Genomic DNA, 23,982 nt, shown 5'->3' on the forward strand with positions numbered 1-23,982 from the left:
AACTTCTGTCAGGGGGGCTGACCTACTGGTGTGTTCTCTGTATTGGGTCTGCAGAGTGTGAGCTGTTTCCCCGATAAAGTGTCTTCACAACCATCACACGACGTCTGGTATACGAGGCCACATTTCTTGAGATTTTGTCTTTCAGGCTGATAAACTGGGAGCGAAGAGTGTTCAACAGTTTATGTGCTACTGTGACACCGTGTTCACGAAGCACACACTCCAGCTGTTCAGACAGACCTCGGATGTATGGGAGAATGGCCATAGGTTGTTGCTTTGCATTGGTGATCGTCTCAGAGGCAGCTCCAGTTGTTGGCTTCTTTTTAGGGATCTTGAATGCCCTTGGTTGGTACCCGTTGGCAGTGAGAGTGTTTTTGACGTGGTGAAGTTCAGTCTCGCAGTCCTCCTCTTCTGTGATGACTTGGTCGATTCGGTGGCAAAGAGTGCGAACCACGGACCTCTTGTGTGCCAAATGGTGATTGGACCCAAAGTTCAAATATTGATCGGTGTGAGTCGGCTTCCTGTAGATAGTTACTTACTAGATCCGTCGCTTTTGGTGTGTACACAGGTGTCTAGGAATGGAAGTTTGGAATCTGTCTCTGGTTCCACAGCAAACCTGATGTTGGGATCGGTGCTATTGATGTGTTGGGTGAAACCTTGGATTGGTAACTCCTGTAACTTCACAAAGGTATCGTCCACATAACTGTACCACCGGTTTGGAGGGGTAGGAGCAGTAGACAATTTAACGCTCAACGTTTGAAATCCTCTATGCACAGCTTGGCGACCAGTGGGGATACTGGGGAACCCATTGCAGTCGCATGTGTTTGCTGGTAGTACGTGCCGTCATACGCAAAGTATGTGGTGTCCAAACAGAAGACCAGCATCTCAATGATCTCCTCAACCTTCATTTGGGTGCAGGTATGGGGAGAGTCTTCAGTTTTCAGTTTTGAGTGTGACTCGGAACCGGTTCCGACTCGGAACGGGGTTGTTGTTTGTTTTTTTGAAAGCCAGAACCCGCTCCAGAAAGATTGGATCGCCCAAACCTAGTCAACAGTATCCATTTGGCCAGAAGTGCGAAACTGCCAATCATGTTGTTGGAGCAACATCTTGGGCTTTTAGCCCTAACCTCATAGCTACAAAATACTACTGAGTAGTAACCTGTAGTATGCATTTCTTTCCATACAAGTGTGCACAACACATGTAGTATTCTGTAGTATTTGGTCCTTGAAGGGCCAAGAGTGTATCCTTAGGAAATATCACCAAAGCAGCGAGTTGGAAATCTCCCAACACATTTTCAACCTGCTGCCTGAAGGATGAATTGTAGTTTGAGGGTAGACTTGGATGCACGGTCCTGTTGGCAGCCATAACATCTGCCAAAAAAAACCAAAGAAGGACGATCTTACAGGATTGACTTACGTATAGTACGTGAGTGCAATTCATTGCTGAGATCTTTAACTACTCATTTCACTATAAATTCTGAATGAATGTTACTGGTTTGATTATTCAGGGAGGTTATAGTATCTATATACTTCCTTACTAATCAAACTACAACTTACAATACATATTTCACTTCCCACCACCTCAAGGTGGTCCTCATTTATGCAAATGTAGTAAGTTGAGTGAAGGAGACTCCCCCTTCCAGTAGTACGGCATAGTGGGAGTCTACCGTTGAATACTTACCTGTACAGCACGTCCCCTCCCAACTAGTTTGATAATGAGTCCTGTAGAGCACAAGAAAAGAGTAAATGGGTAGTCTTAGTAAATGTGGGTAGCCTTATGAGGGTGCTAATGTGAAAACTCTTAGCGAGTGGAAACTGCCAATAAGGGGAATATTAAAATGTAGTGGCTCTTCAGGTAAATATTCTATCATAGATTCCCTCCATACTACTATGTATGGGGGGGGGGGGAAATCTGCAATTGTCTTTCTTATAGTTTTCTGAAAGGTTCTGTGCACTGAGAAAATCACCAACATGTACCAGCCAGTTAACCTATCTAGTTAATGGCTCATCCGAATGAACTAATTTGTATGGCCTCATTTTTGTATCATATGCATGTACAAGAATCTTATAGATTGAGACCCGGGTTTGGGCTTTGACCTTACTTACATGATGATTTTGGCACATACGGCTAGTCACCAATGCCAAAAGGCATTGGTTGTCATGACCATCGATTTTCACATAGTTGAATATTCATTATTCGGCGACTAGTGTTCCACATTGTCACACTATTGCACTGCAACTGCACTCAGGGCTGTAATTCAAGAGCTATAGTCACAATAGTAAACGTGTAATTCTGCCTGTACTGGCAATCACACAGTGAGACCTTCACAGAATGCACGTGTACATTGTGAATATTACGTACCGGTACCTGCACAAAGGGTCATATGAACGGCCCACGTGTTTTGTTGCATCTATTTTTGTAATTATAGATCTATGTTTTTGAGAATTTAATGGTATAGAACAAATTAAGTACCAATTTTTGGCAGCAACAGCAACGCATTGTCATTGAGCAAGTAAAGTGTGCTTTGCTTTTGTGCTCTTCAATAAAACACTAGATTCCATCACAGCGAGATATAGAGAGAAGAATACCCGTGTCTCAATTTCTATTTGGCCTTTTCCCTGTCCAATATTCATCATGAAAAATGATACTCTAAGGATTTAATGGTATGATGGTAACAATGAAGGGACAAACATTTTTGAGAGAAAGAAACTGTGCATTAATTGTCTTGACACATGTTTATCGAGAAAAGGCTTTCAGAACAAGGTTGTTACAACTGATAATGTAGTAACCAATGGATAACGTATCACCAACCGATAATGTATCACAAATTGACCGATATTGTATCACTAACCGATAATGTAGTAAACTTTGTATCCAATAATGTATCCTGTGTCGACGGATAATGTAACTACAAAATAACTGTATTTGATAATGTATCACCCCGGAACGGATACTGTATCAACCGATAATGTATCAAAAATCAACCGATTAAGTATCAGTATGGGGAAAAGGTGATATAATCCTACAATCATGTACACTATATAACTGAACCGTACAAATGCACCGGCTTTTGTTTTAAGAGGGGGGGGGGGGGGGCACCGTTAGCTTGTGACGTCATTTGTTATTTGTCCACCCACTGACTTCAGTTTGTTGAACCCATACAGTTTGCAGTCCAAACGTCACGAGCCTGCCGCACTCTTGAGGCCAACACCCCCCGCTGTGACACCCTCCCCCCAAAAAACATACCGGTATAATGTCCGCCTGTTCAAAATACGGATGGAGGCAGCTTAGATAGGGGGTATTTGTACACCATTCTGTAATCCAGTGTTAATAATCGTTGAATTTGAACAGCGCCGCCTATTGAAATATGGTACCCTCCAGTTTTTTATTTTACGGAGGCCAAATGTCCGGAGAAAAAAAAACCTGTGTACATTTTCAGAATTTTTCAGGAGACTGGGGGATGGGGGATAGCCAAAAAAAAAAAAATCCCGGCCATGAAATTCAAAAAGAGGCGGGGGGGGGGGGGGGGGGGGGGGGGGGGCTGGAGACGACATGACGCTGGGGGCACTGTTCATGATACAGATGTATCAGCGGATTTCAAACTTTGTGTACTTTTTCTCCCTCATACTATTTAATACATTTCGGTGGTTGGAATTTTGAACAATACCTCAAAATCTGCCTTTTTTCTCTAAATACGAAATAATGGGGGGGGGGGGGTGATCCAATAGCCCAGACCCCCTCCCCGGTCAAAAAGTGGGGCGGGATATATAGGACATAAAACAAACATTTGTGTACACCTTTTCCCCATACTGATACTTAATTGGTTGATTTTTGATACTTTATCGGTTGATAACAGTATCCGTTCCGAGGTGATACATTATCGAATACAGTTATTTTGTAGTTACATCGGATACAAATTTTACTACACTATCAGTCAATTTTGCTACATTATCGGTTAGTGATACAATATCGGTCAATTTGTGATACATTATCGGTTGGTGATCCGTTATCCGTTGGTTACTACATTATCAGTTGTAACAAAGGTAATAAACCTTTTCATGACTCTGTCTTTTATGGACATAATCACAGTTTCTAGCAAAAATGTAACCCAAGGGGCATACATCTTGCCGGATCTGGCGACAGCTTCCATTCAGCCATTACAAATCTGGTTTTCCTCCCCATAAAGAAAATGGAAGCCTCCGACTAAGTGTTTGTCTTTGCAAGCATCAAACATTGCAGATGTGTTCACCCCTTGATGTACATGTATGTATGACCATGGTGTACGCGAGTTGGTGCACCAAGGATTTTCTTTGATGAAGAAAAGAAAAAGTTTAAAAGACAAAAGACCGAGAAATGAATTAAACAATAAAGGAATCTGGCATGCAATTTTTTTCTCGGATCTGCTGATTTCCTCAATTTTTACTTCTCATGAATGCCAATACAAATTGAAAAACACTGTACAAAGTCTTGTGTGGTTTAAAATTTCCTCGTTTTTTTTAAATTCCCAGTTGCATGCCTGAGGAATAGATGAATGAATAATTCAATAAAAGGAGGATAAAAGTAGACCTGTCAGTGAAAATAGTAACATGTTGAGATTTAGGAATGCTGATCAATATCAGGGAATACAAGTAAGTTATTTTTGGGGTGGGGACAGGGCAATGTAACCAATAAGGACTCTAGCGGTGATTGCTTCAAAAGTCCATAACTTTCCTGAAGTTGTTCAAATATGAAAACCAGCTTCAATTTTTTTGCCTTGAAAAAAAAAAAATGTGCCTTTTTTATTATTAATTATGATTCATAAATACCTAAGACAGTTTAAGCATTCTTATTGGTCGAGAGCCCGTCACGTGGCCGGTCTTAAACGGATGATAAAGACATGGCTAGCTGGTCTTAAACACTTTTCCAGTGTCACAATAAAATGTGGACTCCTAAAAATCCAGTGCCTCTTATCGTTTCATTGGTTGAACGTTCACAATCCTCAATCCTGCATGCGCAACACTACCAGGGAGTCAGAATTTTATAGTTCTAAATTCAAAACGCAATGCGCCAGGTGCGTTCTGCGCGACATCGTGCAGAACATGATACGCGCGATTCAATCTCCATAAAAGGGTTGTTTACATCTTACTCGCCAGCTGAACACTCCATTATTTTGCAAGAGGGATGTTTCCAAAAGCATAAAGTGAATTTGTTGAACAAAATCGGGATGTTTTGAACAAATTATTTGATTTTTTTTTTACCGAAAAGGTATTTATGAATGGGAATAAATATGTGCTCCGTCGGTATTTATCACTCTGTTTAAGACCACTTAGAGTCTGGGTGCTGATAATTACCCTCGCCTCCGGCTCGGGTAATTATCAGCACCCAGACTCTAAGTGGTCTTAAACAGAGTGATAAAAACCTCTGGAGCACACATTTATTCCCTTAATAAAACCATTTTCTAAGTAGAACTCATTGCTGATAACATGAATAGAATGCTTATGTGATCCCCTTCAATTTTTTGACGGTATAATAATAATTTATTTCATTTTAAAAGTGCTTTACATGTATCTCAATTGTACGGAAGCGTACGGAAGCGTATATGACCATCCGCGTTACTGCGTTACTAAGATAAAATATCGTGGAAACATGGAATTCCCTGAAAGGCTATCGTGGAAACGTGGAATACTGTGATAGCCTATCACAGCAATGTGGAATTCCGTGATAGGCTATCGTGGAAATGTGGAATACTGTGCTAGCTTATCACGGAAACATGGAATATCGTTATAGCCTATCATAGCAACATAGAATTCGGTGATAGGCTATCGTGAAAGCATGTAATTCCGTGATGAACTATCGTGGAAATGTGGAATTTTCTGATAGGCTAACAATATCATGGCATTTTGCTTTGCCACGATCAAAACATCACGGAATTCCATGTTGTTGAGATACCCTATCACATTATTCCGCGTTTCCACGATTGCATGTGACGGAATTCTACTTATTCATGATAGCCTATCACGGAATGCCACGTTTCCACGATAACCTACCATGGATTTCCACGATAACCTACCATGGATTTCCACGATAACCTACCATGGATTTCCACGTTTTCATGTTAGGCTTTCATGGAATTCAGCATTTTCATGATGGGCTATCGCTGCATTCCGAGTTGTAAAGATATTTTATGATGGAACTCTATGGTTCCAAGTTATTTTATCTCAGTAACGCAGTAGCTCGGATGGTCATATACGCTTCCGTACATTTGGACATGACAACCGCTGAACACTTTAAACAAAAATCTTTCAAAAATATAAATAAAGTCATTAATAATTTACTCAATTAATTTAACTACTAATGAAAAAATACGTCATTTTAATTCAAAAAAGTCCTGAGAATAAGTCATAAACAATAATACACATGATGAAAAGTGGAAATATTTGGGGAAAATTGTTCATAATACTGCCCCTATCTCTGAATCCTGTATGTTCTGTTACAGTAAGCTCATTAGCATAATACTGTAAACTGTCCTAAAAAGTTTAAGGCACTTCTAGGCATTTCCCCATGATCACATGCGTTGGTGGGGCTATTCAGTGAATAAACTGCTTTAAAGTGGTATATATCTGCATGATTTTATCAAAGAAAATTTTAACGGCTTTAGTGGCTTTGCATTTAAGTTAAATCACGTTGAGTGCACATTGAGCAAATCTGGGTTTTTTTTACCTACATGTACCTACCACTAGTAGGGCGCCCTTCCCCATCATGGCCTCTGAGCAAGTACTTCCTGTTTCACTTTTCTTTGAGGACTTCATCTTCCCTTACATACGATCTTTGGTTACATCCTCCTTCCCTGTAGTAGTTTTGTATTCAGAGAATGGATTAGTGAATACAAATCATCCATAGCTGACAATAAATTTTTTTAATTAAATACTGAATAAAGGCACTTCTTCCTTCAACAGTTCCGATAACAACACTGAAGACAACTACAAAAGCACCAACAACAATACTAACAACAGTGGAAGCTTCAACTACAAAGGCATCAACCACCAAGGCATCAACAACAGAGGCATTGACAACAGAGGCATCGACAACAGAGGCTTTGACTACAAAAGCATCAACAACAGAGGCATCAACTACTGAATTATTGACAACAGAGGCATCTACAACAAGGTTGTCAACAACAGAGGCGTCAACCACCACACTGCCAACAACAAAAGCAACAACTGAAGTGACAACAGTGATTTCCACCACACAACCAACAACAACGCGCAGAACAACTACTGTCATCAATACGACGCCTGAATTAACAACAACAAGACGTACAACAACTGAAGTCACAACTGTTCCTCATACAACAGGTAATTGAGAGGCTACAAATTTCAAATCACACAAATAGATATAAAAAAACATACATTTTCATTTGTTCTTTGGATGAATTAAGTGCTACGTATATCATAAAGTTGTCCAGATTCTTCATATGTATTTTTCCTGATTCTTTATTTGTATTTTTCCTTCAGCATGTGTACCTAGGTACGAAAGGGTGTGTACTTGGACAGACTGGCTGGATGATGAAGTTGATGGCAAAAAAGTTGTTGACTTCAACTATGAATTTGAACTAATTGATGACCTGAGACAGTTGTATGATATCTGTGAAACACCATCTGACATCAGGTGTGCCATGAAGTCCAACAAGGATATACCCAGTTCCAGTACAGGCCAGCAGGTGAACTGTAGTCGAGTTGATGGACTCCGATGCTTTCATGCTGATCATGCCGACTTGTTTCCAAGTAGATGTTTTGATTATGTCATCCGATTGGAGTGTTGCCAGGATGTACCATATGGATGCGAGTTGACAACTCCATTGCCAAGCACCACAGTGGCACCAACTAATACTCCTCTTACTACTACAGCTCCAAGTACAACCGAATGTAAGAACAGTCGCTTCTTCCTCTTAAAACTTGTAGATGTTAACACAAAAGCTTAGGACATCTGCAATTATATTAGTGTTTTATTTGCCTAAATTTGTGTTTTAACTGTATTCATAAAAACCTAAGACAGTTTACGCATTCCTATTGGTCGAGAGCCTGTCATGTGGCCGGGTCTTAAACGGATGATAAAGACATGGCTAGCTGGTCTTAAACACTTTTCCAGTGTCACATGAGATTTGGACTCCCATGAAATCCGGTGCCTTACGTTTCATTGGTTAAACTTTCACATTCCTCATGTATGCATGCGCAGTGTACTACCAGTGAATCAGTATTTTATGGTCCAAAATTCACTCTACACCTGCCCAGCTGCGTTTTATGCTTATTACAGATGCCTGTATGCTAGGTGCTTGTATGCTTTTTACAGATGCCTCAATATATTGTCTGTCTGTGTTTCCTGTTGTAGCCCACCAGTGCCCCATAGGTCTTGTCTATAAAGACTGCAGCTGTCACGTGGATTGTCTGGCCATGGCCCAGTACCCCGGGGGACGCCCACCTCTCATCATTGAGTGTAATCGCACCACATGTATTCCTGGCTGCATTTGTCCTGAGGGTCAAGTGGTGTATAACAACACCTGCATAGACAGAGAAAGGTGTCCTTGTTACTTCAATGGAACATTCTATGAGGTACAATAAGCATACAGTTAAATACTTGATCCTCTCCTAAACTCTCCAAAACAGTTCATGTTTCTGTATGGAGATCACAGGGGAATTAAGTGATCACACACTTTAAGGAATGCTGAACAAATCCTGTGATAAGGAAATAGCACCCTATTTTTTTAGTCTTTGCTGATTAGGGTTTGCATCATCAATTGCAAATTATGAACAGCCATTTGCCCAAAAATTACATTCAGGGATCAAAGTTTTATTTATTTTTTAAGCTGGTGAGAACATGAATGTTTGCGTGTGACACGGGCACCTTTTTTTTTTTTTAAATGTGGCAAATTAAAAGTGCTGGATTTGGTCTGAAACATCCAGAAAACACATTGTTGAAAGGGGGTAAAGGTAGTTTCAGGGTTTTTTTGGTCGTGTTTCAGGCTTTTTATTGTGGCATATCTCTATGTACATGTATAAGAGCTTGCCTGTAGGTTGACTTGGTGCCAAGTCGGTTATTCACCAAGTCGGCACGCAAAATATCACTGCCTGGTTCCCAGACCAAATGATGCTGACTATTGATATTCATTAACCGACTAGGCGAAAACGTTTTATATTTTGTACACTACATATGGGAGTATTTTGAATCGCTAGCAAAGTCTATGGAAGTACTCTGATTGGTTCAGATTGCAGCATGCATTCTAGGCCGCTACAGAAGGTCATTCTTATTACTTCAAAGGTTTGTACTTTGTGTTGTGTACAAATTTCATTATAGGGCATATACACGACTCAAACAAATCAATATCACAATGATCATATTTCTGTACACAATTGACCAAGCTGAGGGATTTGGCCGTTCAAACGTCGCCAGATCTGCAAACATGTCCCCGACGTATTGAGAAGAACTCCCCATGTAACAGAATGAATGAGTCTTCATTTGCATAGTGGTGTGCGACTGGATCTCACGGCCAAAATGCACTACATATATATGTATTGCGCTGCTTGCATATATGATTAACAGTGCAAGAACATAATCATCAAGTTGTTAGATTTGTTGCGGCCAATCACGTACTAGCCTTATACCAGCCGCGCTGATGGAGTTTGCCTGAAGTTCTTTTATGAAAGAAGAATTGACCTTTTCTCATTGTTATTTTCTTCATGGCAGTATGGGGAAACTGTCATTATAGATGACTGCCACTCAGCCATATGTGACCAAAGAGTTGTAGACATAGATGACCCAGAGAATCTGATTCAGACCTGCAATCTGGAGTGTCCTGACGGCCAGCTCATCGAGGAAAAACCAGGGGAGTGCTGCAAGTGCATTCCAGGTGGGCAATAAATATACACAGATTAACTGGCAATGAGTTCACTAGTGCATGGGACTGATGGAGACTGTGAGTGATCACAAGATGGTCCAAAAGCGCTTTGATGATCCCAGCTCTGCTTCTGTGTAGTGTTCTGTCCCAGCGTCCAGATTGAAAATCTTTTGTATTAAGTTGATTTAGCTATTAGGCGATGTGTTAGTGTTCAGGAAGAGCTGGCTCGCCCTAAGATATTTGTCCAACGCCTGACAAAGATAGGATAATAACTTAAGCCACCCCCCCCCCCAGGTGCCACCCATTTAAGGGGCCTAATTTGCATAAATCATTAATACCTACCGTGTAATATATTTATTTCCATATTTGGTGGTTTTTTTTTTAATTTAAGGGTATATTTTGGTGATTCTACTGACATTTGATTGGTCACTTGTGTGACATTTTGCAATTGAAATTAGGCTAATTTATGCATGGAAAGACCAACTTATGAAACTTCTTAACAAATTTGCACCTTTAATTACTAGCAATAGTTTAGTGAACAATAATCATTTGTTTTACATAACGTAAAAAAATCCCAAAAAATTAAGTTAGGTTCAATTTCTGAAGAATTGCCACAAACACCCATTGCTCTTTCTGCAACTTCATCTTAGCAGAATAAAGACCTCTCCCCTCATCAAAAAGTATTTGTTGTTGGATGGAAAATTGACTGATTTGTTTGCTTGCCTTAAATCGAAGATTGTGGGCCAATGGAGTATCAAGAATGTGCCTGCCACCGTACCTGCGACCAACAACTGGTACCCTGCCCATCCGAGTGCACTCCTGGCTGCAGTTGTCCTGAAGGCCAGTACTGGAATGGCACAGAGTGTGTTGTCGATTGCCCATGTGAATTCGAGGATCACAAAGTAATTTGAATCAGATCTGTACTAATTATTATCAATTTAAAAAATATCTGTTGTTATTGTTTGTGTCAGGGCATTAATGTTACAGTGCCCCGTTTATAAAGACATTGACAGCTAGATGGTAGGTAAGCTCAGTTGAGTGCTGATATGGTGTTCTAGACATTACAGGTTCAAATCTTGCTCATTAATGGGAAAGGCAAAGAAGCATATTCAATCGAGTTTTAATTTGTTTTAAAATGGGACAAAATTTCTACTCTTATAATACAAATCATATACTTCATTTCCTTTTACTTTTCCAATATAATATTGAAATAATCAGGTCATAATAGATTTAAAGAAAATTCTTTACATGAACTTACAGCAGTAAATGGTGTGGAAAAGGAAAGGCTTGCATATGTAAGATTTTAAATAATGAATGGTTGAATTTTAGGCCCCCCCCCACAGAATTTAGTTGCATTTTGAAACTTCCAACACAAAGTTGTTTTCTTCTGCACAGGTTACAAATCATATACTTCATTTCCTTTTACTTTTCCAATATAATATTGAAATAATCAGGTCATAATAGATTTAAAGAAAATTCTTTACATGAACTTACAGTAGTAAATGGTGTGGAAAAGGAAACGCTTGCATATGTAAGATTTTAAATAATGAATGGTTGAATTTTAGGCCCCCCCCCCCCCCACAGAATTTAGTTGCATTTTGAAACTTCCAACACAAAGTTGTTTTCTTCTGTACAGGTTGACAAAGTGTGGTACGAAGGCAATTGTACGATGTGCAAATGGGTGAACCAAACCCTCTGTGAAACAAGCTGCGGGGAATATTGTGGTGAAACTTGTCCTGAAGGCGTAAGTTGCTCTCAACTAAGTGGATACCGATTAAAAAAAATTTTTTTTAATTGTATCAAATCATTAACAAGGACAGATGTTTCCTTTCCAGATCTGTACAAAATCATGACCTTGTGCAAGAAACACACATAATTAATTAGTGCAACTTGCATGTGGATATCTAGCTTGCTAAAGATTTATGCACATTAGTCGAGTGTATGAACCACCCCTATGTTAGTGGCATCCTTGGAACTTGGGACTCGACATTAAAAACCCTAAAAGAGCTGTTACCTTCTCGCAGCAGAGTTTTCTAAATTGTTATTGTAGTTGGCTATACACGTGATAACAACTACAAAAAGTACTTCTATAGCTACAACTATAGGCTTAGCAAAGAAAATATCATGCCTGTTAGTGACAAAAAAGGAGTAGATTCCACCCAACAGTTAAAGGGTTAAGAATATGTACCGTGGAATTGGTCAGTGTAAGATAAACTGGAAAAACGTTATCTTGGAGAAGGTAGGAGTTTTAATATCCCCCCCAAAGGTGTGATGTACATTTAAAAACATTCCTATTTTAACTTTACATTATGCAATGAATTATAACAGTAATTGAGTTAAATCTCTCATTGATACAGCTAATGTTGATCTGTTGGTTTCTTTTCTCAGCAGAAATTATTAGTTCATGTGTTAATGAGTTTCTGTTCCTTTTTCCCCCCTACTTTTAGTATCGACTGGTGAATGAGTTACCCAATGATTTGGTTTGTTGCCACTGCATTCCAATAGGTTTGTTCACTTTTTCTAATCTATATGCAGGGTGTATCAAAAAAAGGTATCCTTGAATACTGTCAAAGTGGCTTCATCTTAATTCGTAGCTTTTTATTTGCATGTCTTCATTCACAGATGACAGAGCACCATTGATTTAAAAACAAAGGTCATTAAATCCCTGTTTCCAAGTTAGCTGAATAAGTAGTGAGTTAAGCTGTCAGTTGTGAATTGAGCTGTCCAAAAAGTGTGCATTCGCAGTGGATTACGTGTTAAATGCGAGCAGTTAAAAAGACATCTTGAAAGCGTTCAAGTATGAATGGAATATCATTTTTCCATGGGTGTTGTGAGGAGGGGGAAGGGCCCCCCCCCCAAAAAAAAAGCAAAAAGAAAAAGGAGAGGAGGGGAAAAAGACAAGAAAAAGAAGTGCAAAGTCATATTGCTGTTAATTAAATAAGTGGGGTGGGCAAATGTCCCCCTGCCCACCCTCGAAAAATGATAAATTGAGAATATGCTGGAAAAGTATAGGGATTTGGGGAAAATAATGAGCTTTGCCCCCTCTCTAGAAAAAAATCCTGGCAACGCCCATGCATGTTTCATGATTAAATCAATCATTTCAAAGATTATTTTTATAAATTAGACTAACATCTACCTTATTGCAAAAAAGGGACTCAAAACATAGCTTGGGCGTTGCCCAACTTGGCATGACTTTGGCAATGCCTTGATTGGATTGCTAGTTTGTGATGAAAAACAAAATCTTTAGAGTGATTAATTATTCATGGAAAATATGATATACCAATTTAAGCACCAGTATCTCCAACATACCCTCTTTTAACGTACCATCCACAGCGACAGCACATTCATCCGATAGCTTTAAATAACTCACCACTTATTAAGTATACTTCAAAACAGGGGTTTATTGGCCTCTGTTTTGAAATCAATGGTGGTCTGTCATCCGTGACTGAAGAGATGCAAATAAGATATCAATGAAAAGCTAATGAATTACCCTTCAAAATGGATCCACTCTGACAGCGCTCAATTTCGTAACTTTAATATGTTAACCAATTACTTTTGGATTACCTTTATTTTGATTCACCCTGTAAAGAGCTATACTGAATCTAGGGCCATTGAAAGAGAACACTGTTAATAATTATTGAATTCAGTATGGGGACAGACAATAAACTTATTACATCCCTATCTGCCAGGCCAAAATGGTCGCGGGAGATTTGCACGCAGCCATGGTAAGTTATCAGGGACACTGATACGGTGTCGAACTACCGGGACCCTGCTGTCAAATGCTTTGCAAACAAATATCACTTCCTGTATTACATCACTCCACTTTCAACAACGAAAGCAAATTTGAATGAAAATGAGAAAGTTTCATTATTTTGTATGGTACAACAGGCCATTGTGAAGTGGGTTTCTCTTTTGTTTTTTTTGTATAAGTCCTTAACATGTTTTTATCATTCTAAAATTACTCCTACAACCTTAGGTATTCTTCTTTTAATTGGGATGACCCTAATTTTGCAATTTGAAACGGCATCTTGGGGTAGAAAATGCGAATTTCCTATGCAGTTATCAATTTGATGTTATGCCAATCAACATGCGGCTTTGTGAATTCACGGTGTGTCGCGATGATCACCATCTTTATTTTCATGTTGCCTATTTGTTCGTCTCCATTGTCGTTCTGCACAAAATATCTCCTGGGAAAAAAATCAAAACCTATATAGCAGCTGCCCTCAATAAACGACACTGTAGTTGATGAGTCCAATAACTAAAAAGTGGACTTCCATTCTCTCATATGGGAACGGTGCCTGTAATACACACGGACAAAACCCGACCAATAAAATAGAGACCTTTTTTTGTCTGTTCGCTCCTCAAAATCATAGCAGATGTGATCAATTTTGTGAGAAGTTTGAGTGGATTACATGTCAGTGAAAATGATGGTGAAGTCGGACGGAGGATTTTTAGAAAAGCAGAGACGAGCAGAGGACGTAAATGCTATTCAATGTCTCGAATTCACCGGTACAGATAAATAAGTCATTTTCCCCATAATATCCCACACTATTAGCATTGCGTCGTGCATGAGTCACTTTGGTCAAGTAGCTGACTATTTTAGCATGTGCAAATTATCCGGTCAAGAGTTATTAGGTCAAGAGTTATTGTGCACTACTCTCGCAATATGTGACATTCCTCCAGGTGAATCATGGTGATTCGGTTTTCCACGTGGCCACGGAAAAAAGTCCAATGGGAACACGGCCTAAGTGTTGTTCGTGTTATGATAATGGGAAAAATAACAATTAGGTCTTGTTATTTTGTTGCAGATGGTTGTCGGTATGTACATGATCCTCCTATGGTCTACAGAGAGGTATGTTTTGGCTACTTTAAATGTGGTCTGTAGTAGTAATTTACTGCAACAAATTTACGCACTATCAAATTTTCAGATATTTAGTACTGCTCCATCATGCAGTTATTTACATTAATTTTTGGTTAAAAGTGATAACCTAATGACCTAAGCTGGTCCAGTATATAGCCATTTTGTGAATAAGTTAATTAAACCACAGAATAAGGAAACATATGTTGAAAGGTAATCATAGAAAAGTATCTCATGTTCATGTTTGTACCTACATGTTGTGTCTACTTGTACTGACATTATGTACATGGCAAGGAAAGATCGGCAAGACATCTACTTGTGTTGTTTTGGAATAAAGGTTTAACATGAATCTAGATGTAACGACCAGTGTTACTTTGCCAGCAACTAGACTGGCCAGTTGTTGTAACTGCCTCGCATGAAGTGTATGTATGTGCAGAATTATGCACAGGGTTACTGTATTATGTGCGAGCAAGCACATATTGTTCAAGACAGTTTAATGTTAAAACGATGTAAAATAATTTACTTTATTCCCATTTTTATCAAACTTCAAAGCCTACAAACTCTTAAGAATACATTTTAGAGAGCAGAAATTTATTGTCCTGGTTAAGGGGCCTCGTTTGTTACTGGCCTTCTTGCCTGTGTTTTGTTAGCATTTTAAAACCACCCATGTAATGGTCTCTTAACCAATAGAAATGGGTAAACTATGAGGTATATATGAATGAATAATAAAGCTGCTTTTCTTTGATTTTTACACATTGCTTTGATAATATTCTGAATACTTAAGATTGGTGAGGTATGGCATCCTGATAAGTGCACAGTCTGTGTATGTGAAGAGTCAAAAACGGTGATGTGTAATACTACATCATGCTCCCCAGCTCCATGTCAAAATGTAAGTGTACTTAATACTTTATTTTGTTGTTTATTGTCTATAATGATTAGGGCCTACATCATCACCAAACGTAAAGATATACAGTTTCTTCTTCAACAATTTATTCTTCATGAAATCTGTATGTAAAAAATAAAATCATGTCAAGATGATTGAAATTAATTGATTTATTATGAATTTTTTGGATTTATATATTATTTTCAACTTGAACCTTGGCAAAGACAAAAATCACATCAAAAAGATGAACCATGAAATGTCATAAGCATAATGTCATAATTAAGACATAAGCTTCAAGTTATTTTTTTAAAGTTCTATCTCTACGAAACTTCTTTAATATATATAAGGAACTGCACATCAGGAAAGCACTGTGATCTGTCCTTATCTCACAGACATTTAGCTTTTTTGCTAGTTTGCTCAGAGTTCTAGCAACTGTTTGATATATCTTTAGGCATGTAAGAACATCATTCCACCAATAACCTTAATTAACCTATTTCTCAACAAACACTTACAATTTGTATGAAATAACTTTTTCATTTTGCGAGAAATTTGTTATGACTAAGACTTCATTTGATAGATACACTCTCTATGACTTTTTTCCTAACAGCCAATAGACGATCCAAATATTTGCTGTCCTTATTGTCACAGTAAGTACACTGTAAACATCAGTGGTTTTCCTTATTCACATCCTACAGATTTATATTTGATGGAAGCCTGTGTAAATTGTCAGTTATGTACAGTGGTATAACTAGGGTACAAATTGCAGGGGGCAAGAGAGTGGGGGGAGGGTCTTATTCTGTGGAGGGGGCCTTTATTTTATGGATTGGGTCACTGAAATGTTAACAATATAAATCTCCATTATTGCTTTCCCCAAACTTCTGGGGGAAGGAGTGCATATCCCCTAGTCCCCTAGAGTCACGTGGTGTACAGCACCCCCCCCCCCCTTTCAAATGTGTGCGACTAGACACAAATTAGGATTTTGCTGTATGGTGATTCCCCCATCTCTGTAACTGCAAATGAAACGTATCGGTCTAACCTTACACGTAGTGCCACTACGACTGCATATTTCTCTGACGGTTCACACAATAGCCTACCCACAATGCCCAGCAGCTGATTTCATGAAACTTTACGCAAGAGAATTCACCATGCAGACACCCCCCTCCCCATCCCCCCCCCCCCCCATTGGACACAATGGTTTGCAAATTGGGTCAACGTCCCAGCACTAACCTATTTCAAACCTTGGTGTTCTGGGTATCAACTGTCGCAGCATTAAAAGAAACTGGTGACATTTTGAAAAACCGCTATTAAAACCAGGTATAGTCATTCGGACAACTGGTTGAATCTGAATTAGACTACGTGTGAAAGTGTAAACAGGTATAGCAGGAAAAGATCAGACTGTTGATGTGGAGTCACCATTGGAGTTGGTCCTGGTTTGGATGGAAAAGTCTTCCTCACAGCTGCATTGCAAGGCTATCTTCATTAAGATTGATCTCAAGTACAAGAACGTCAGTTTACAAACAGGCTAATCCCTCATAATAGCACTTTATACCACCCCCGAGCTCCAATGGGAAATATCTAAAAAAAAAAAAAAGCATTTGCATGAGTCAGTACATAACATTTTTAACAACAGGAAATCAATTTTGTGAATAGGTGGTGACCTAATCCTACCTGACATTGAGTGGTTCAGCCAATCTGTCATCGGTATTCACAAACCAGTCAATTTACAATGAAACATGGCCTGACCTAGAAATTATTGCAATACAGTGTGTCGCAGAAAAAGCCGGCCTGGAAAAATTATCGGCCATGTCTAACAAATATTCATGTGAGACTATATTGTGTTTGTGTTTTTTTCATGCCATTGCTGTTTTTATTGCATGTGGAAAAAAACTGATTTGATTGAAAACTTTTAAAGCCATGACTAGAATCGTAAACGCTCCATAAAATTGAAATTTATACTTTATGTGGCATTAGGTTGCTCTGGTAATTAGTGGAGAGAGGAACACCACCAACCTGTATCACACATAATCACAATTCACAAAAAAAGAAACTGTCGTTACTTCATAACTCATTTTTGTGTAATTTCCATAAATAAATCTGATTCTGATAAAATTAAATATTGCCCCTTGAATGTAATTTTTCAACAAAAAGCCATGAAATTCTGAACGACAAAAGTTCTCAAAAAGGGCAAGATCTGTAGTCCTCTCCTGTTTATGTAAATTTTGATTTTTAAGAGCTCTTACGTTTCTAGTCATAGCTTTAAAAGTGTTGAATCATTTCATTTTGTTTCTTCAAAGATCTGCCAAAAAAGTAATAGAAACAAAATTGTGCGGCAGTGGTGAAATTTAAAATTGGTTTCATGTTGATGGCAACCATATTTGATTCCCAAAATGCACTGGCTCAGGGCTGTAACTATTGTTTCGGTCGAAAGGGAATACAAGGTTTTGACTGTCAAAAAAGCTATATTAGATAATGATATATGAAAATAACTTAAGGATGACCTCTTTACTGAACTACTGAATTTTTGATTCAGTAGATCCTAAGCATCCCAAAAAATGTACAGTTTTGCTGATCCCCAAACGTTTCAATTACATTGTGAACCGGACTATTAATGGCTATTTTGTTAATTTTCTTTCTTTGCACATACTGAATAGTTACAACACCAGTCCCAACGACTTTGCTATCAACGACTTTGCTATCAACGACAAAAGCATCTACAACCCAACAAACAACTCCTCCTGCCACCACTCCGGGCATCACAAGTAAGGCAAAAAACTTCCATTTCACACCAACAGAATAATACAATTTTCTTAAGCATTACATTTGTGTCAAAACTGAGTGGTTTTGCTTATAAGAATTGTATTCCCTTTGGATAGTTATATTGTTTATTTGACTATTGTAAAGATTTTTTTATGGTGAAGCCGAAGGGGGATACTGTTTCTACCTTGTCCGTCTGTGTGCGACGGTGTGCGTGTGATCTGATACACCGTACCCTCTGGAGACGTGTTTTTAGGGAACAAAAGATTGTACATCTCCAAAGGGCAATTTCTATAGATGAATACGTCTCCACAAGGTTTTCACGAAATATTAAAACCAAAGATATGATGTCATGATGATTACTCAAGCTTATTCAAATAACCATATTTTCTTTTGATTATGTAAACATTCGTATTTCCATGTAGGCCTTGTAAATGCTCAAAGGATTATGCTCAAAGAATTTGCCTTTGAGAAATGTCTTGCTTAAGATTGAAAATATCCAGTCAGTTTGCTTAAATCAAACTGTGTGCGACGGTGTGCGTGTGATCTGATACACCGTACCCTCTGGAGACGTGTTTTTAGGGAACAAAAGATTGTACATCTCCAAAGGGCAATTTCTATAGATGAATACGTCTCCACAAGGTTTTCACGAAATATTAAAAACCAAAGATATGATGTCATGATGATTACTCAAGCTTATTCAAATAACCATATTTCTTTTGATTATGTAAACATTCGTATTTCCATGTAGGCCTTGTAAATGCTCAAAGGATTATGCTCAAAGAATTTGCCTTTGAGAAATGTCTTGCTTAAGATTGAAAATATCCAGTCAGTTTGCTTAAATCACATACAATGACTTCCAACAGAAAAGCAAGAAACTAAAATTCATTATAGGATCATAGGCATCAATACATCACATATATGACCTAAAGAAAACAATAACAATATCAGTGAACGTTCCATGTGACCCTGGTAAGTTGATGTAAATAGAGCGGTGTTATGTCGTGGAAATAGGCATGCATAGTTGCAAGGCATTTGTGTTTTTTTAACACTACTGTTTTTGTTTATTTTTGGTTTTGTTTTAATTAACATCCAATCCACTAAACTATGGTATGAAGCCTGTGTAGTTTATTTAAGCTTTTTACAGATTTGTAATTTATCTACTAATATTTACAGAGTAAATTAAAAATCTTCCTTGAAGTCACTGTTATGCATTTTGAAATTGTTTGCTTTGAAGTTTGCCCGGACTACTGCCATGTTGACGAAGAAATAGAATGTGACAGACAGTACTTTGTGGGAGGCAACAGACCATTTGATGAGAACTTCCTGTGCACCACTATCCTCCCAACCTTTGATCCAGATTGCAAATGTAAAGAGGGATATTACAAAGATGGCCCCAATGGAGACATTGACAGCATATACATGTTCCATTATGGTACATTTATGTGCTTACGCTTGGAAGAGAACTGTGATTGCTCTGATGAGCTCGGTAATTATTATGAGGTGAGTAACTTAAATTAGGGAAGTTACAATTGAGTAAACTTGAAAAAAAGAAAACACTTAAAATGATCTATTAATTCTTAAGTAATTATATTGTTTCTATTTTTCTTCAATTTTCATTTTATACGTTTTGATTTATGTCATATTGATATTTCTGCAGTTATTACAAAAAAAATCCCTGATGATGTTCTTTTTGCTAATGTAGAAATTGCATGCTGATAACTATTCTTTGTACTTGAACATGTTGCCCAAAATTGGTCAAGTCAAACACTCTCTTTTTTTTTGCTTATTTTCTTTAACCATATAGGAGGGCTACTCCTATATCAGGGACAACTGTGAAAATTGCACGTGTCGTTTTAACTTCGTGCTATCGCAATACTATTTTGACTGCGTAAATGACATCAATCTTCCCACCTGTACAGGTATGTGAATCTCTATTGAAATGATTTTAAATATATATTTGGTGTTTAAAACCAAACAATTCTTTATGATAATACCTTTGTTAAGGTGAAAGATGGAGTTGCTGACATCACTGAGCTATAAATATTTGGGTGGGATTGGTGGGTTTTTTTTGGGGGGGGGGGGGGTTTAGAGGGAAGACATCATAACTCACTATGTATTAACATATTTTACACTACGCTGTTTTTTTTTCCTCACCTGTGTTTGCTTCTAGCTTAAACAGCTCTTGTATTTGTTAAGATTTTAGTTTTTAGAAAATTCCCATAAAACTTAACTGTAAAGACCCCAAGGTGAACTTGTGTCCCGCACAGTGACGTCATGATGTGTTATAGGCAAAAAATGAGGTAACGTTATTTTAATTTTGTTTGTACCCTTAAGCCATATCTCATCAACAGTACAAGCTAAATTCAAACTTTGTAATAGGTATGTTAGGTCATACATACTTATATTTGCACTTAAATCTGACAAGTGTAGGATGTCATGATGACGTCATCAAAAAGGTTAAATCCAGTTTTCTTGAAACTTGGTTGGTAGTTAGATACATTGCCAGTATACGAAATCAGAAGTGACTTCATGATGACATCATCAACTGCTTTTTCCGGCGGCGGTGTGAAACACACCATGGGCTTGAGCTGCTTAAGTTGGTTGGTGGGTTGGTGAGTGGGTGAGTGGGTGGGTTGGTTGGTGGACACTTTACTCAGGGTGTATTATACTGTTTCATGCCACACGCGTATCACAGCTTTGCCAGTGAGTCTGTTGAATACCTACAGCTTTGTGACACTGATGCGCATGCATCTAATTTGCATATTAGATTACGCCCCATTGCATTGCCAAATTCGCAGTAGTGCTGTTTGTGTAACCGCTGTGGGTTGTACCACTTGGTACTTGTTTATTAACTTTCAACTTTTAAAAATGTTCTTATACTAGCAAAATATGACATAAAATACAATCCAATTAACTTCAAACTAGGCACAGACGAAGAATCCAAGATTAAGTTGGCCCTTGGACAAGTGATGTCATTATGATGTAATCAATGGTCATGTGACACGATCTTAAAGGTGTATATTTGAAGATTTTTTTCTTCTTTTTGTTCCACCTCCAAATCCCCTGGACTTTGTACACATATGTTAATCAGGGCATTTGGGACCTAAAACAAACTGGTAGTCTACTGAAACCTAACCTACAATCGCTTATTAGTTACTGGTTGGATTTTCCTGGAGTTTTGATCCCTGTACTTAGTATATTTCGCTACAATGTGACTGTGACGCACTTGGGTGAGTTCAATCCAAGATAGCAGACTCTTGTTGCAGCTGGCGTGTACTGAGAAACGTGAGGATTCTAAACATCAGCAAGTTATCATTGCTTAATTCTCATTGAAAGGTGTTGGATTTTGCTGGAGTTTTGTCTGTGTTTCATATAATTGTTGATGGAATTTTCTACAATTTTCTGCAATGTAACTGTGACGCACTTAAATTGGGAACCTGTTGGGTGACTTTGATCCAAGGTGACGGACTCGTACTCCCGCCACAGCTTGGGTGCACTGACAAACATGAGAACTTTAAAATCTCCCACATGAATTTTGCTACATGTATGATAATGCTGATGCCTATTTTCCTCATGATTAGCGGATATTATCCATGAAAATCCCGGCCCAGTGAAGTATCCTTGTGGCTTATGTGAAAAACATGTCGCTAAAAACCACAGGTCAACCTTGGTCAACCTTGTCAGCAATTTCCACCTAGATCAACTTGTCCTTGAGGCTACAAGGAAGGGAAATGTGCTCGACCTGATCCTTACCTACGCTCCTGACAGCCTACAAAACGTGAATGTCGTTCCCGGTATGAGTGACCATGAGGCCGTGACTGCCGACTGCAACATAACTATACAAATAAACAGGAAGAAACCCAGAACGGTTTATTTACACAACAAGGCTGACAATGAAGGGCTCAAAGAAGATCTTGAATCTTTTGCCACTGATTTTAGCACAACATGGAAATCACGTACTGCATCTTCAAATTGGACCCATTTCAAGCTGCAGATCACAAGCATCATGGACAAGAATGCGCCAACCAGTGGCGTAGCCAGGAATTTTTCAGTTGGGGGGGGGCGCTGTCAGCCCCCCCCCCCCCTCCCTTGCCAAGGCCACTAGTGCCAACTTAACATCTGAAAGGCGGATGGGATCTACCATGGAAGACACCAGAAATAAAATGTCTAATGAGACGCAGAAAACAGAGACACACAACATACAAGAAATTCAAGACACAGAAGAACTGAACCAAGTATAGAGCACTCCAGACACAAATTAAGCAGAAGCTCGATGAGTCACGCACCCATTACGTCAATGGCATATTTGAGAATGAGTAGAGTGCTCCCAAGAAACTGTGGAAGTATGTTAAATCACTGGAGAAGGATGGAATGGGTATTTCTTCCTTGGTCTCAGGAAACCGGGTTGTGATCTCACCTAAAGACAAGGCTGAAGTGTTGTCCAAACAATACAGCTCAGTCTTTACAAAAGAAGATGTTGACACCATCCAGCTCAGTCTTTACAAAAGAAATTGTTGACACCATGCCATCAAAGAATCTTAGCCCCTTTCCCATCCTGCCTGACATTCAAATTAGTACAACGGGAGTTGAGAAGCGGTTGCCTTGCTTTGTCCTAGAAAAGCTACTGGTCCAGATCAAATACCAACTAAGATATTGAAAGACCATGCTTCTACCTTGGCACCTGTTCTACAGATTGTATACCAGCAGTTACTTGATACAGGCGACATACCAGATGACTGGCACCAGGCCAATGTAACAGTGTATCCAGCGGATACACACAAAGCGCATTTTTACCGATTACAGTCCCTTTGTCTACAGTATTAGCGAACTCCGCGTGGTTCTAATAAGCAATCGATGTGTTATTGTGCGGGAAATTCACAAACGTACGTTGTGGATCAGGAATCTGCCGTGTAATTTTTTTAAAGTTGGTGAAATGTAGAATAAAAAAATGGTTGGATGTTGTAAAACTAAGTCATCATGTCTGACACAAAACGTAAGCGGTCGGAAACATTAGTTGAATTAACTCAAATAGACGATCGTTTTCCGCGATTAACTCATTTGGTCGCGGAAGTTTCAGAACGACAGTTAAGCGAACTTGCGTCTAATTTGTTAAAAGAACACGGTCATGCAGATACACCAACGATTGTATTGACATTGTTGGGGGATACCTGGCTTCAAAACTGAGTCATGACATTACAGCATTCGACTGCGATCTCAACACAGATCTTCTGCCTGAAGACATGACTGTGAAGAACAGCCATCCTCATCATGCTTGGGTCAAACACATGACACCTCACATTGCAGCCGTTTCGGACTTCCTTGTAGTAAGCAGCGACTTACACTTAATGGTGGCCTAGCTAGTTACCAGTTTGGGTTTAGCTACCCAGTAGAACACATGTAAGATTAATTACTGTGAACAGCCAAGTTGTTTACAGCGCTGCTGCCATGCAGCCACTGCAGGATAAAATGTTCCCTCTCAAACATGAAGAGCCTGTTTTCCCTGGTCACATAATGATTGCGCAGCTGGGTGTGTGCACATGGTGTGGCTCTTCTACAGTGCATTTATCATGCATGTTGATTTGATACAGACTGTGTTGCCTGAGCAAAATGTTCCTT

General features: G+C 38.8%; 1 protein-coding gene across 1 annotated transcript in view; it reads left to right on the forward strand.

Annotated features, from left to right (window-relative positions):
• The window catches only part of LOC119719707 (mucin-5AC-like), a 127,634-nt gene that overhangs the window by 25,767 nt on the left and 77,885 nt on the right, over nucleotides 1-23,982 (forward strand). Inside the window, exons 10-22 of the mRNA XM_038189204.1 lie at nucleotides 6,933-7,331; nucleotides 7,491-7,901; nucleotides 8,365-8,585; nucleotides 9,718-9,880; nucleotides 10,604-10,770; nucleotides 11,505-11,612; nucleotides 12,316-12,373; nucleotides 14,677-14,720; nucleotides 15,511-15,615; nucleotides 16,217-16,256; nucleotides 18,261-18,368; nucleotides 19,601-19,866; nucleotides 20,171-20,285. Of these exons, the coding sequence (XP_038045132.1) occupies nucleotides 6,933-7,331; nucleotides 7,491-7,901; nucleotides 8,365-8,585; nucleotides 9,718-9,880; nucleotides 10,604-10,770; nucleotides 11,505-11,612; nucleotides 12,316-12,373; nucleotides 14,677-14,720; nucleotides 15,511-15,615; nucleotides 16,217-16,256; nucleotides 18,261-18,368; nucleotides 19,601-19,866; nucleotides 20,171-20,285 (2,205 nt within the window). The remainder of the gene's footprint in view (nucleotides 1-6,932; nucleotides 7,332-7,490; nucleotides 7,902-8,364; nucleotides 8,586-9,717; nucleotides 9,881-10,603; nucleotides 10,771-11,504; nucleotides 11,613-12,315; nucleotides 12,374-14,676; nucleotides 14,721-15,510; nucleotides 15,616-16,216; nucleotides 16,257-18,260; nucleotides 18,369-19,600; nucleotides 19,867-20,170; nucleotides 20,286-23,982) is intronic.

The sequence above is a fragment of the Patiria miniata genome, unplaced genomic scaffold (assembly GCF_015706575.1).
Source record: "Patiria miniata isolate m_02_andy unplaced genomic scaffold, ASM1570657v1 HiC_scaffold_8, whole genome shotgun sequence".
Taxonomy (NCBI): Eukaryota; Metazoa; Echinodermata; class Asteroidea; order Valvatida; family Asterinidae; genus Patiria; species Patiria miniata.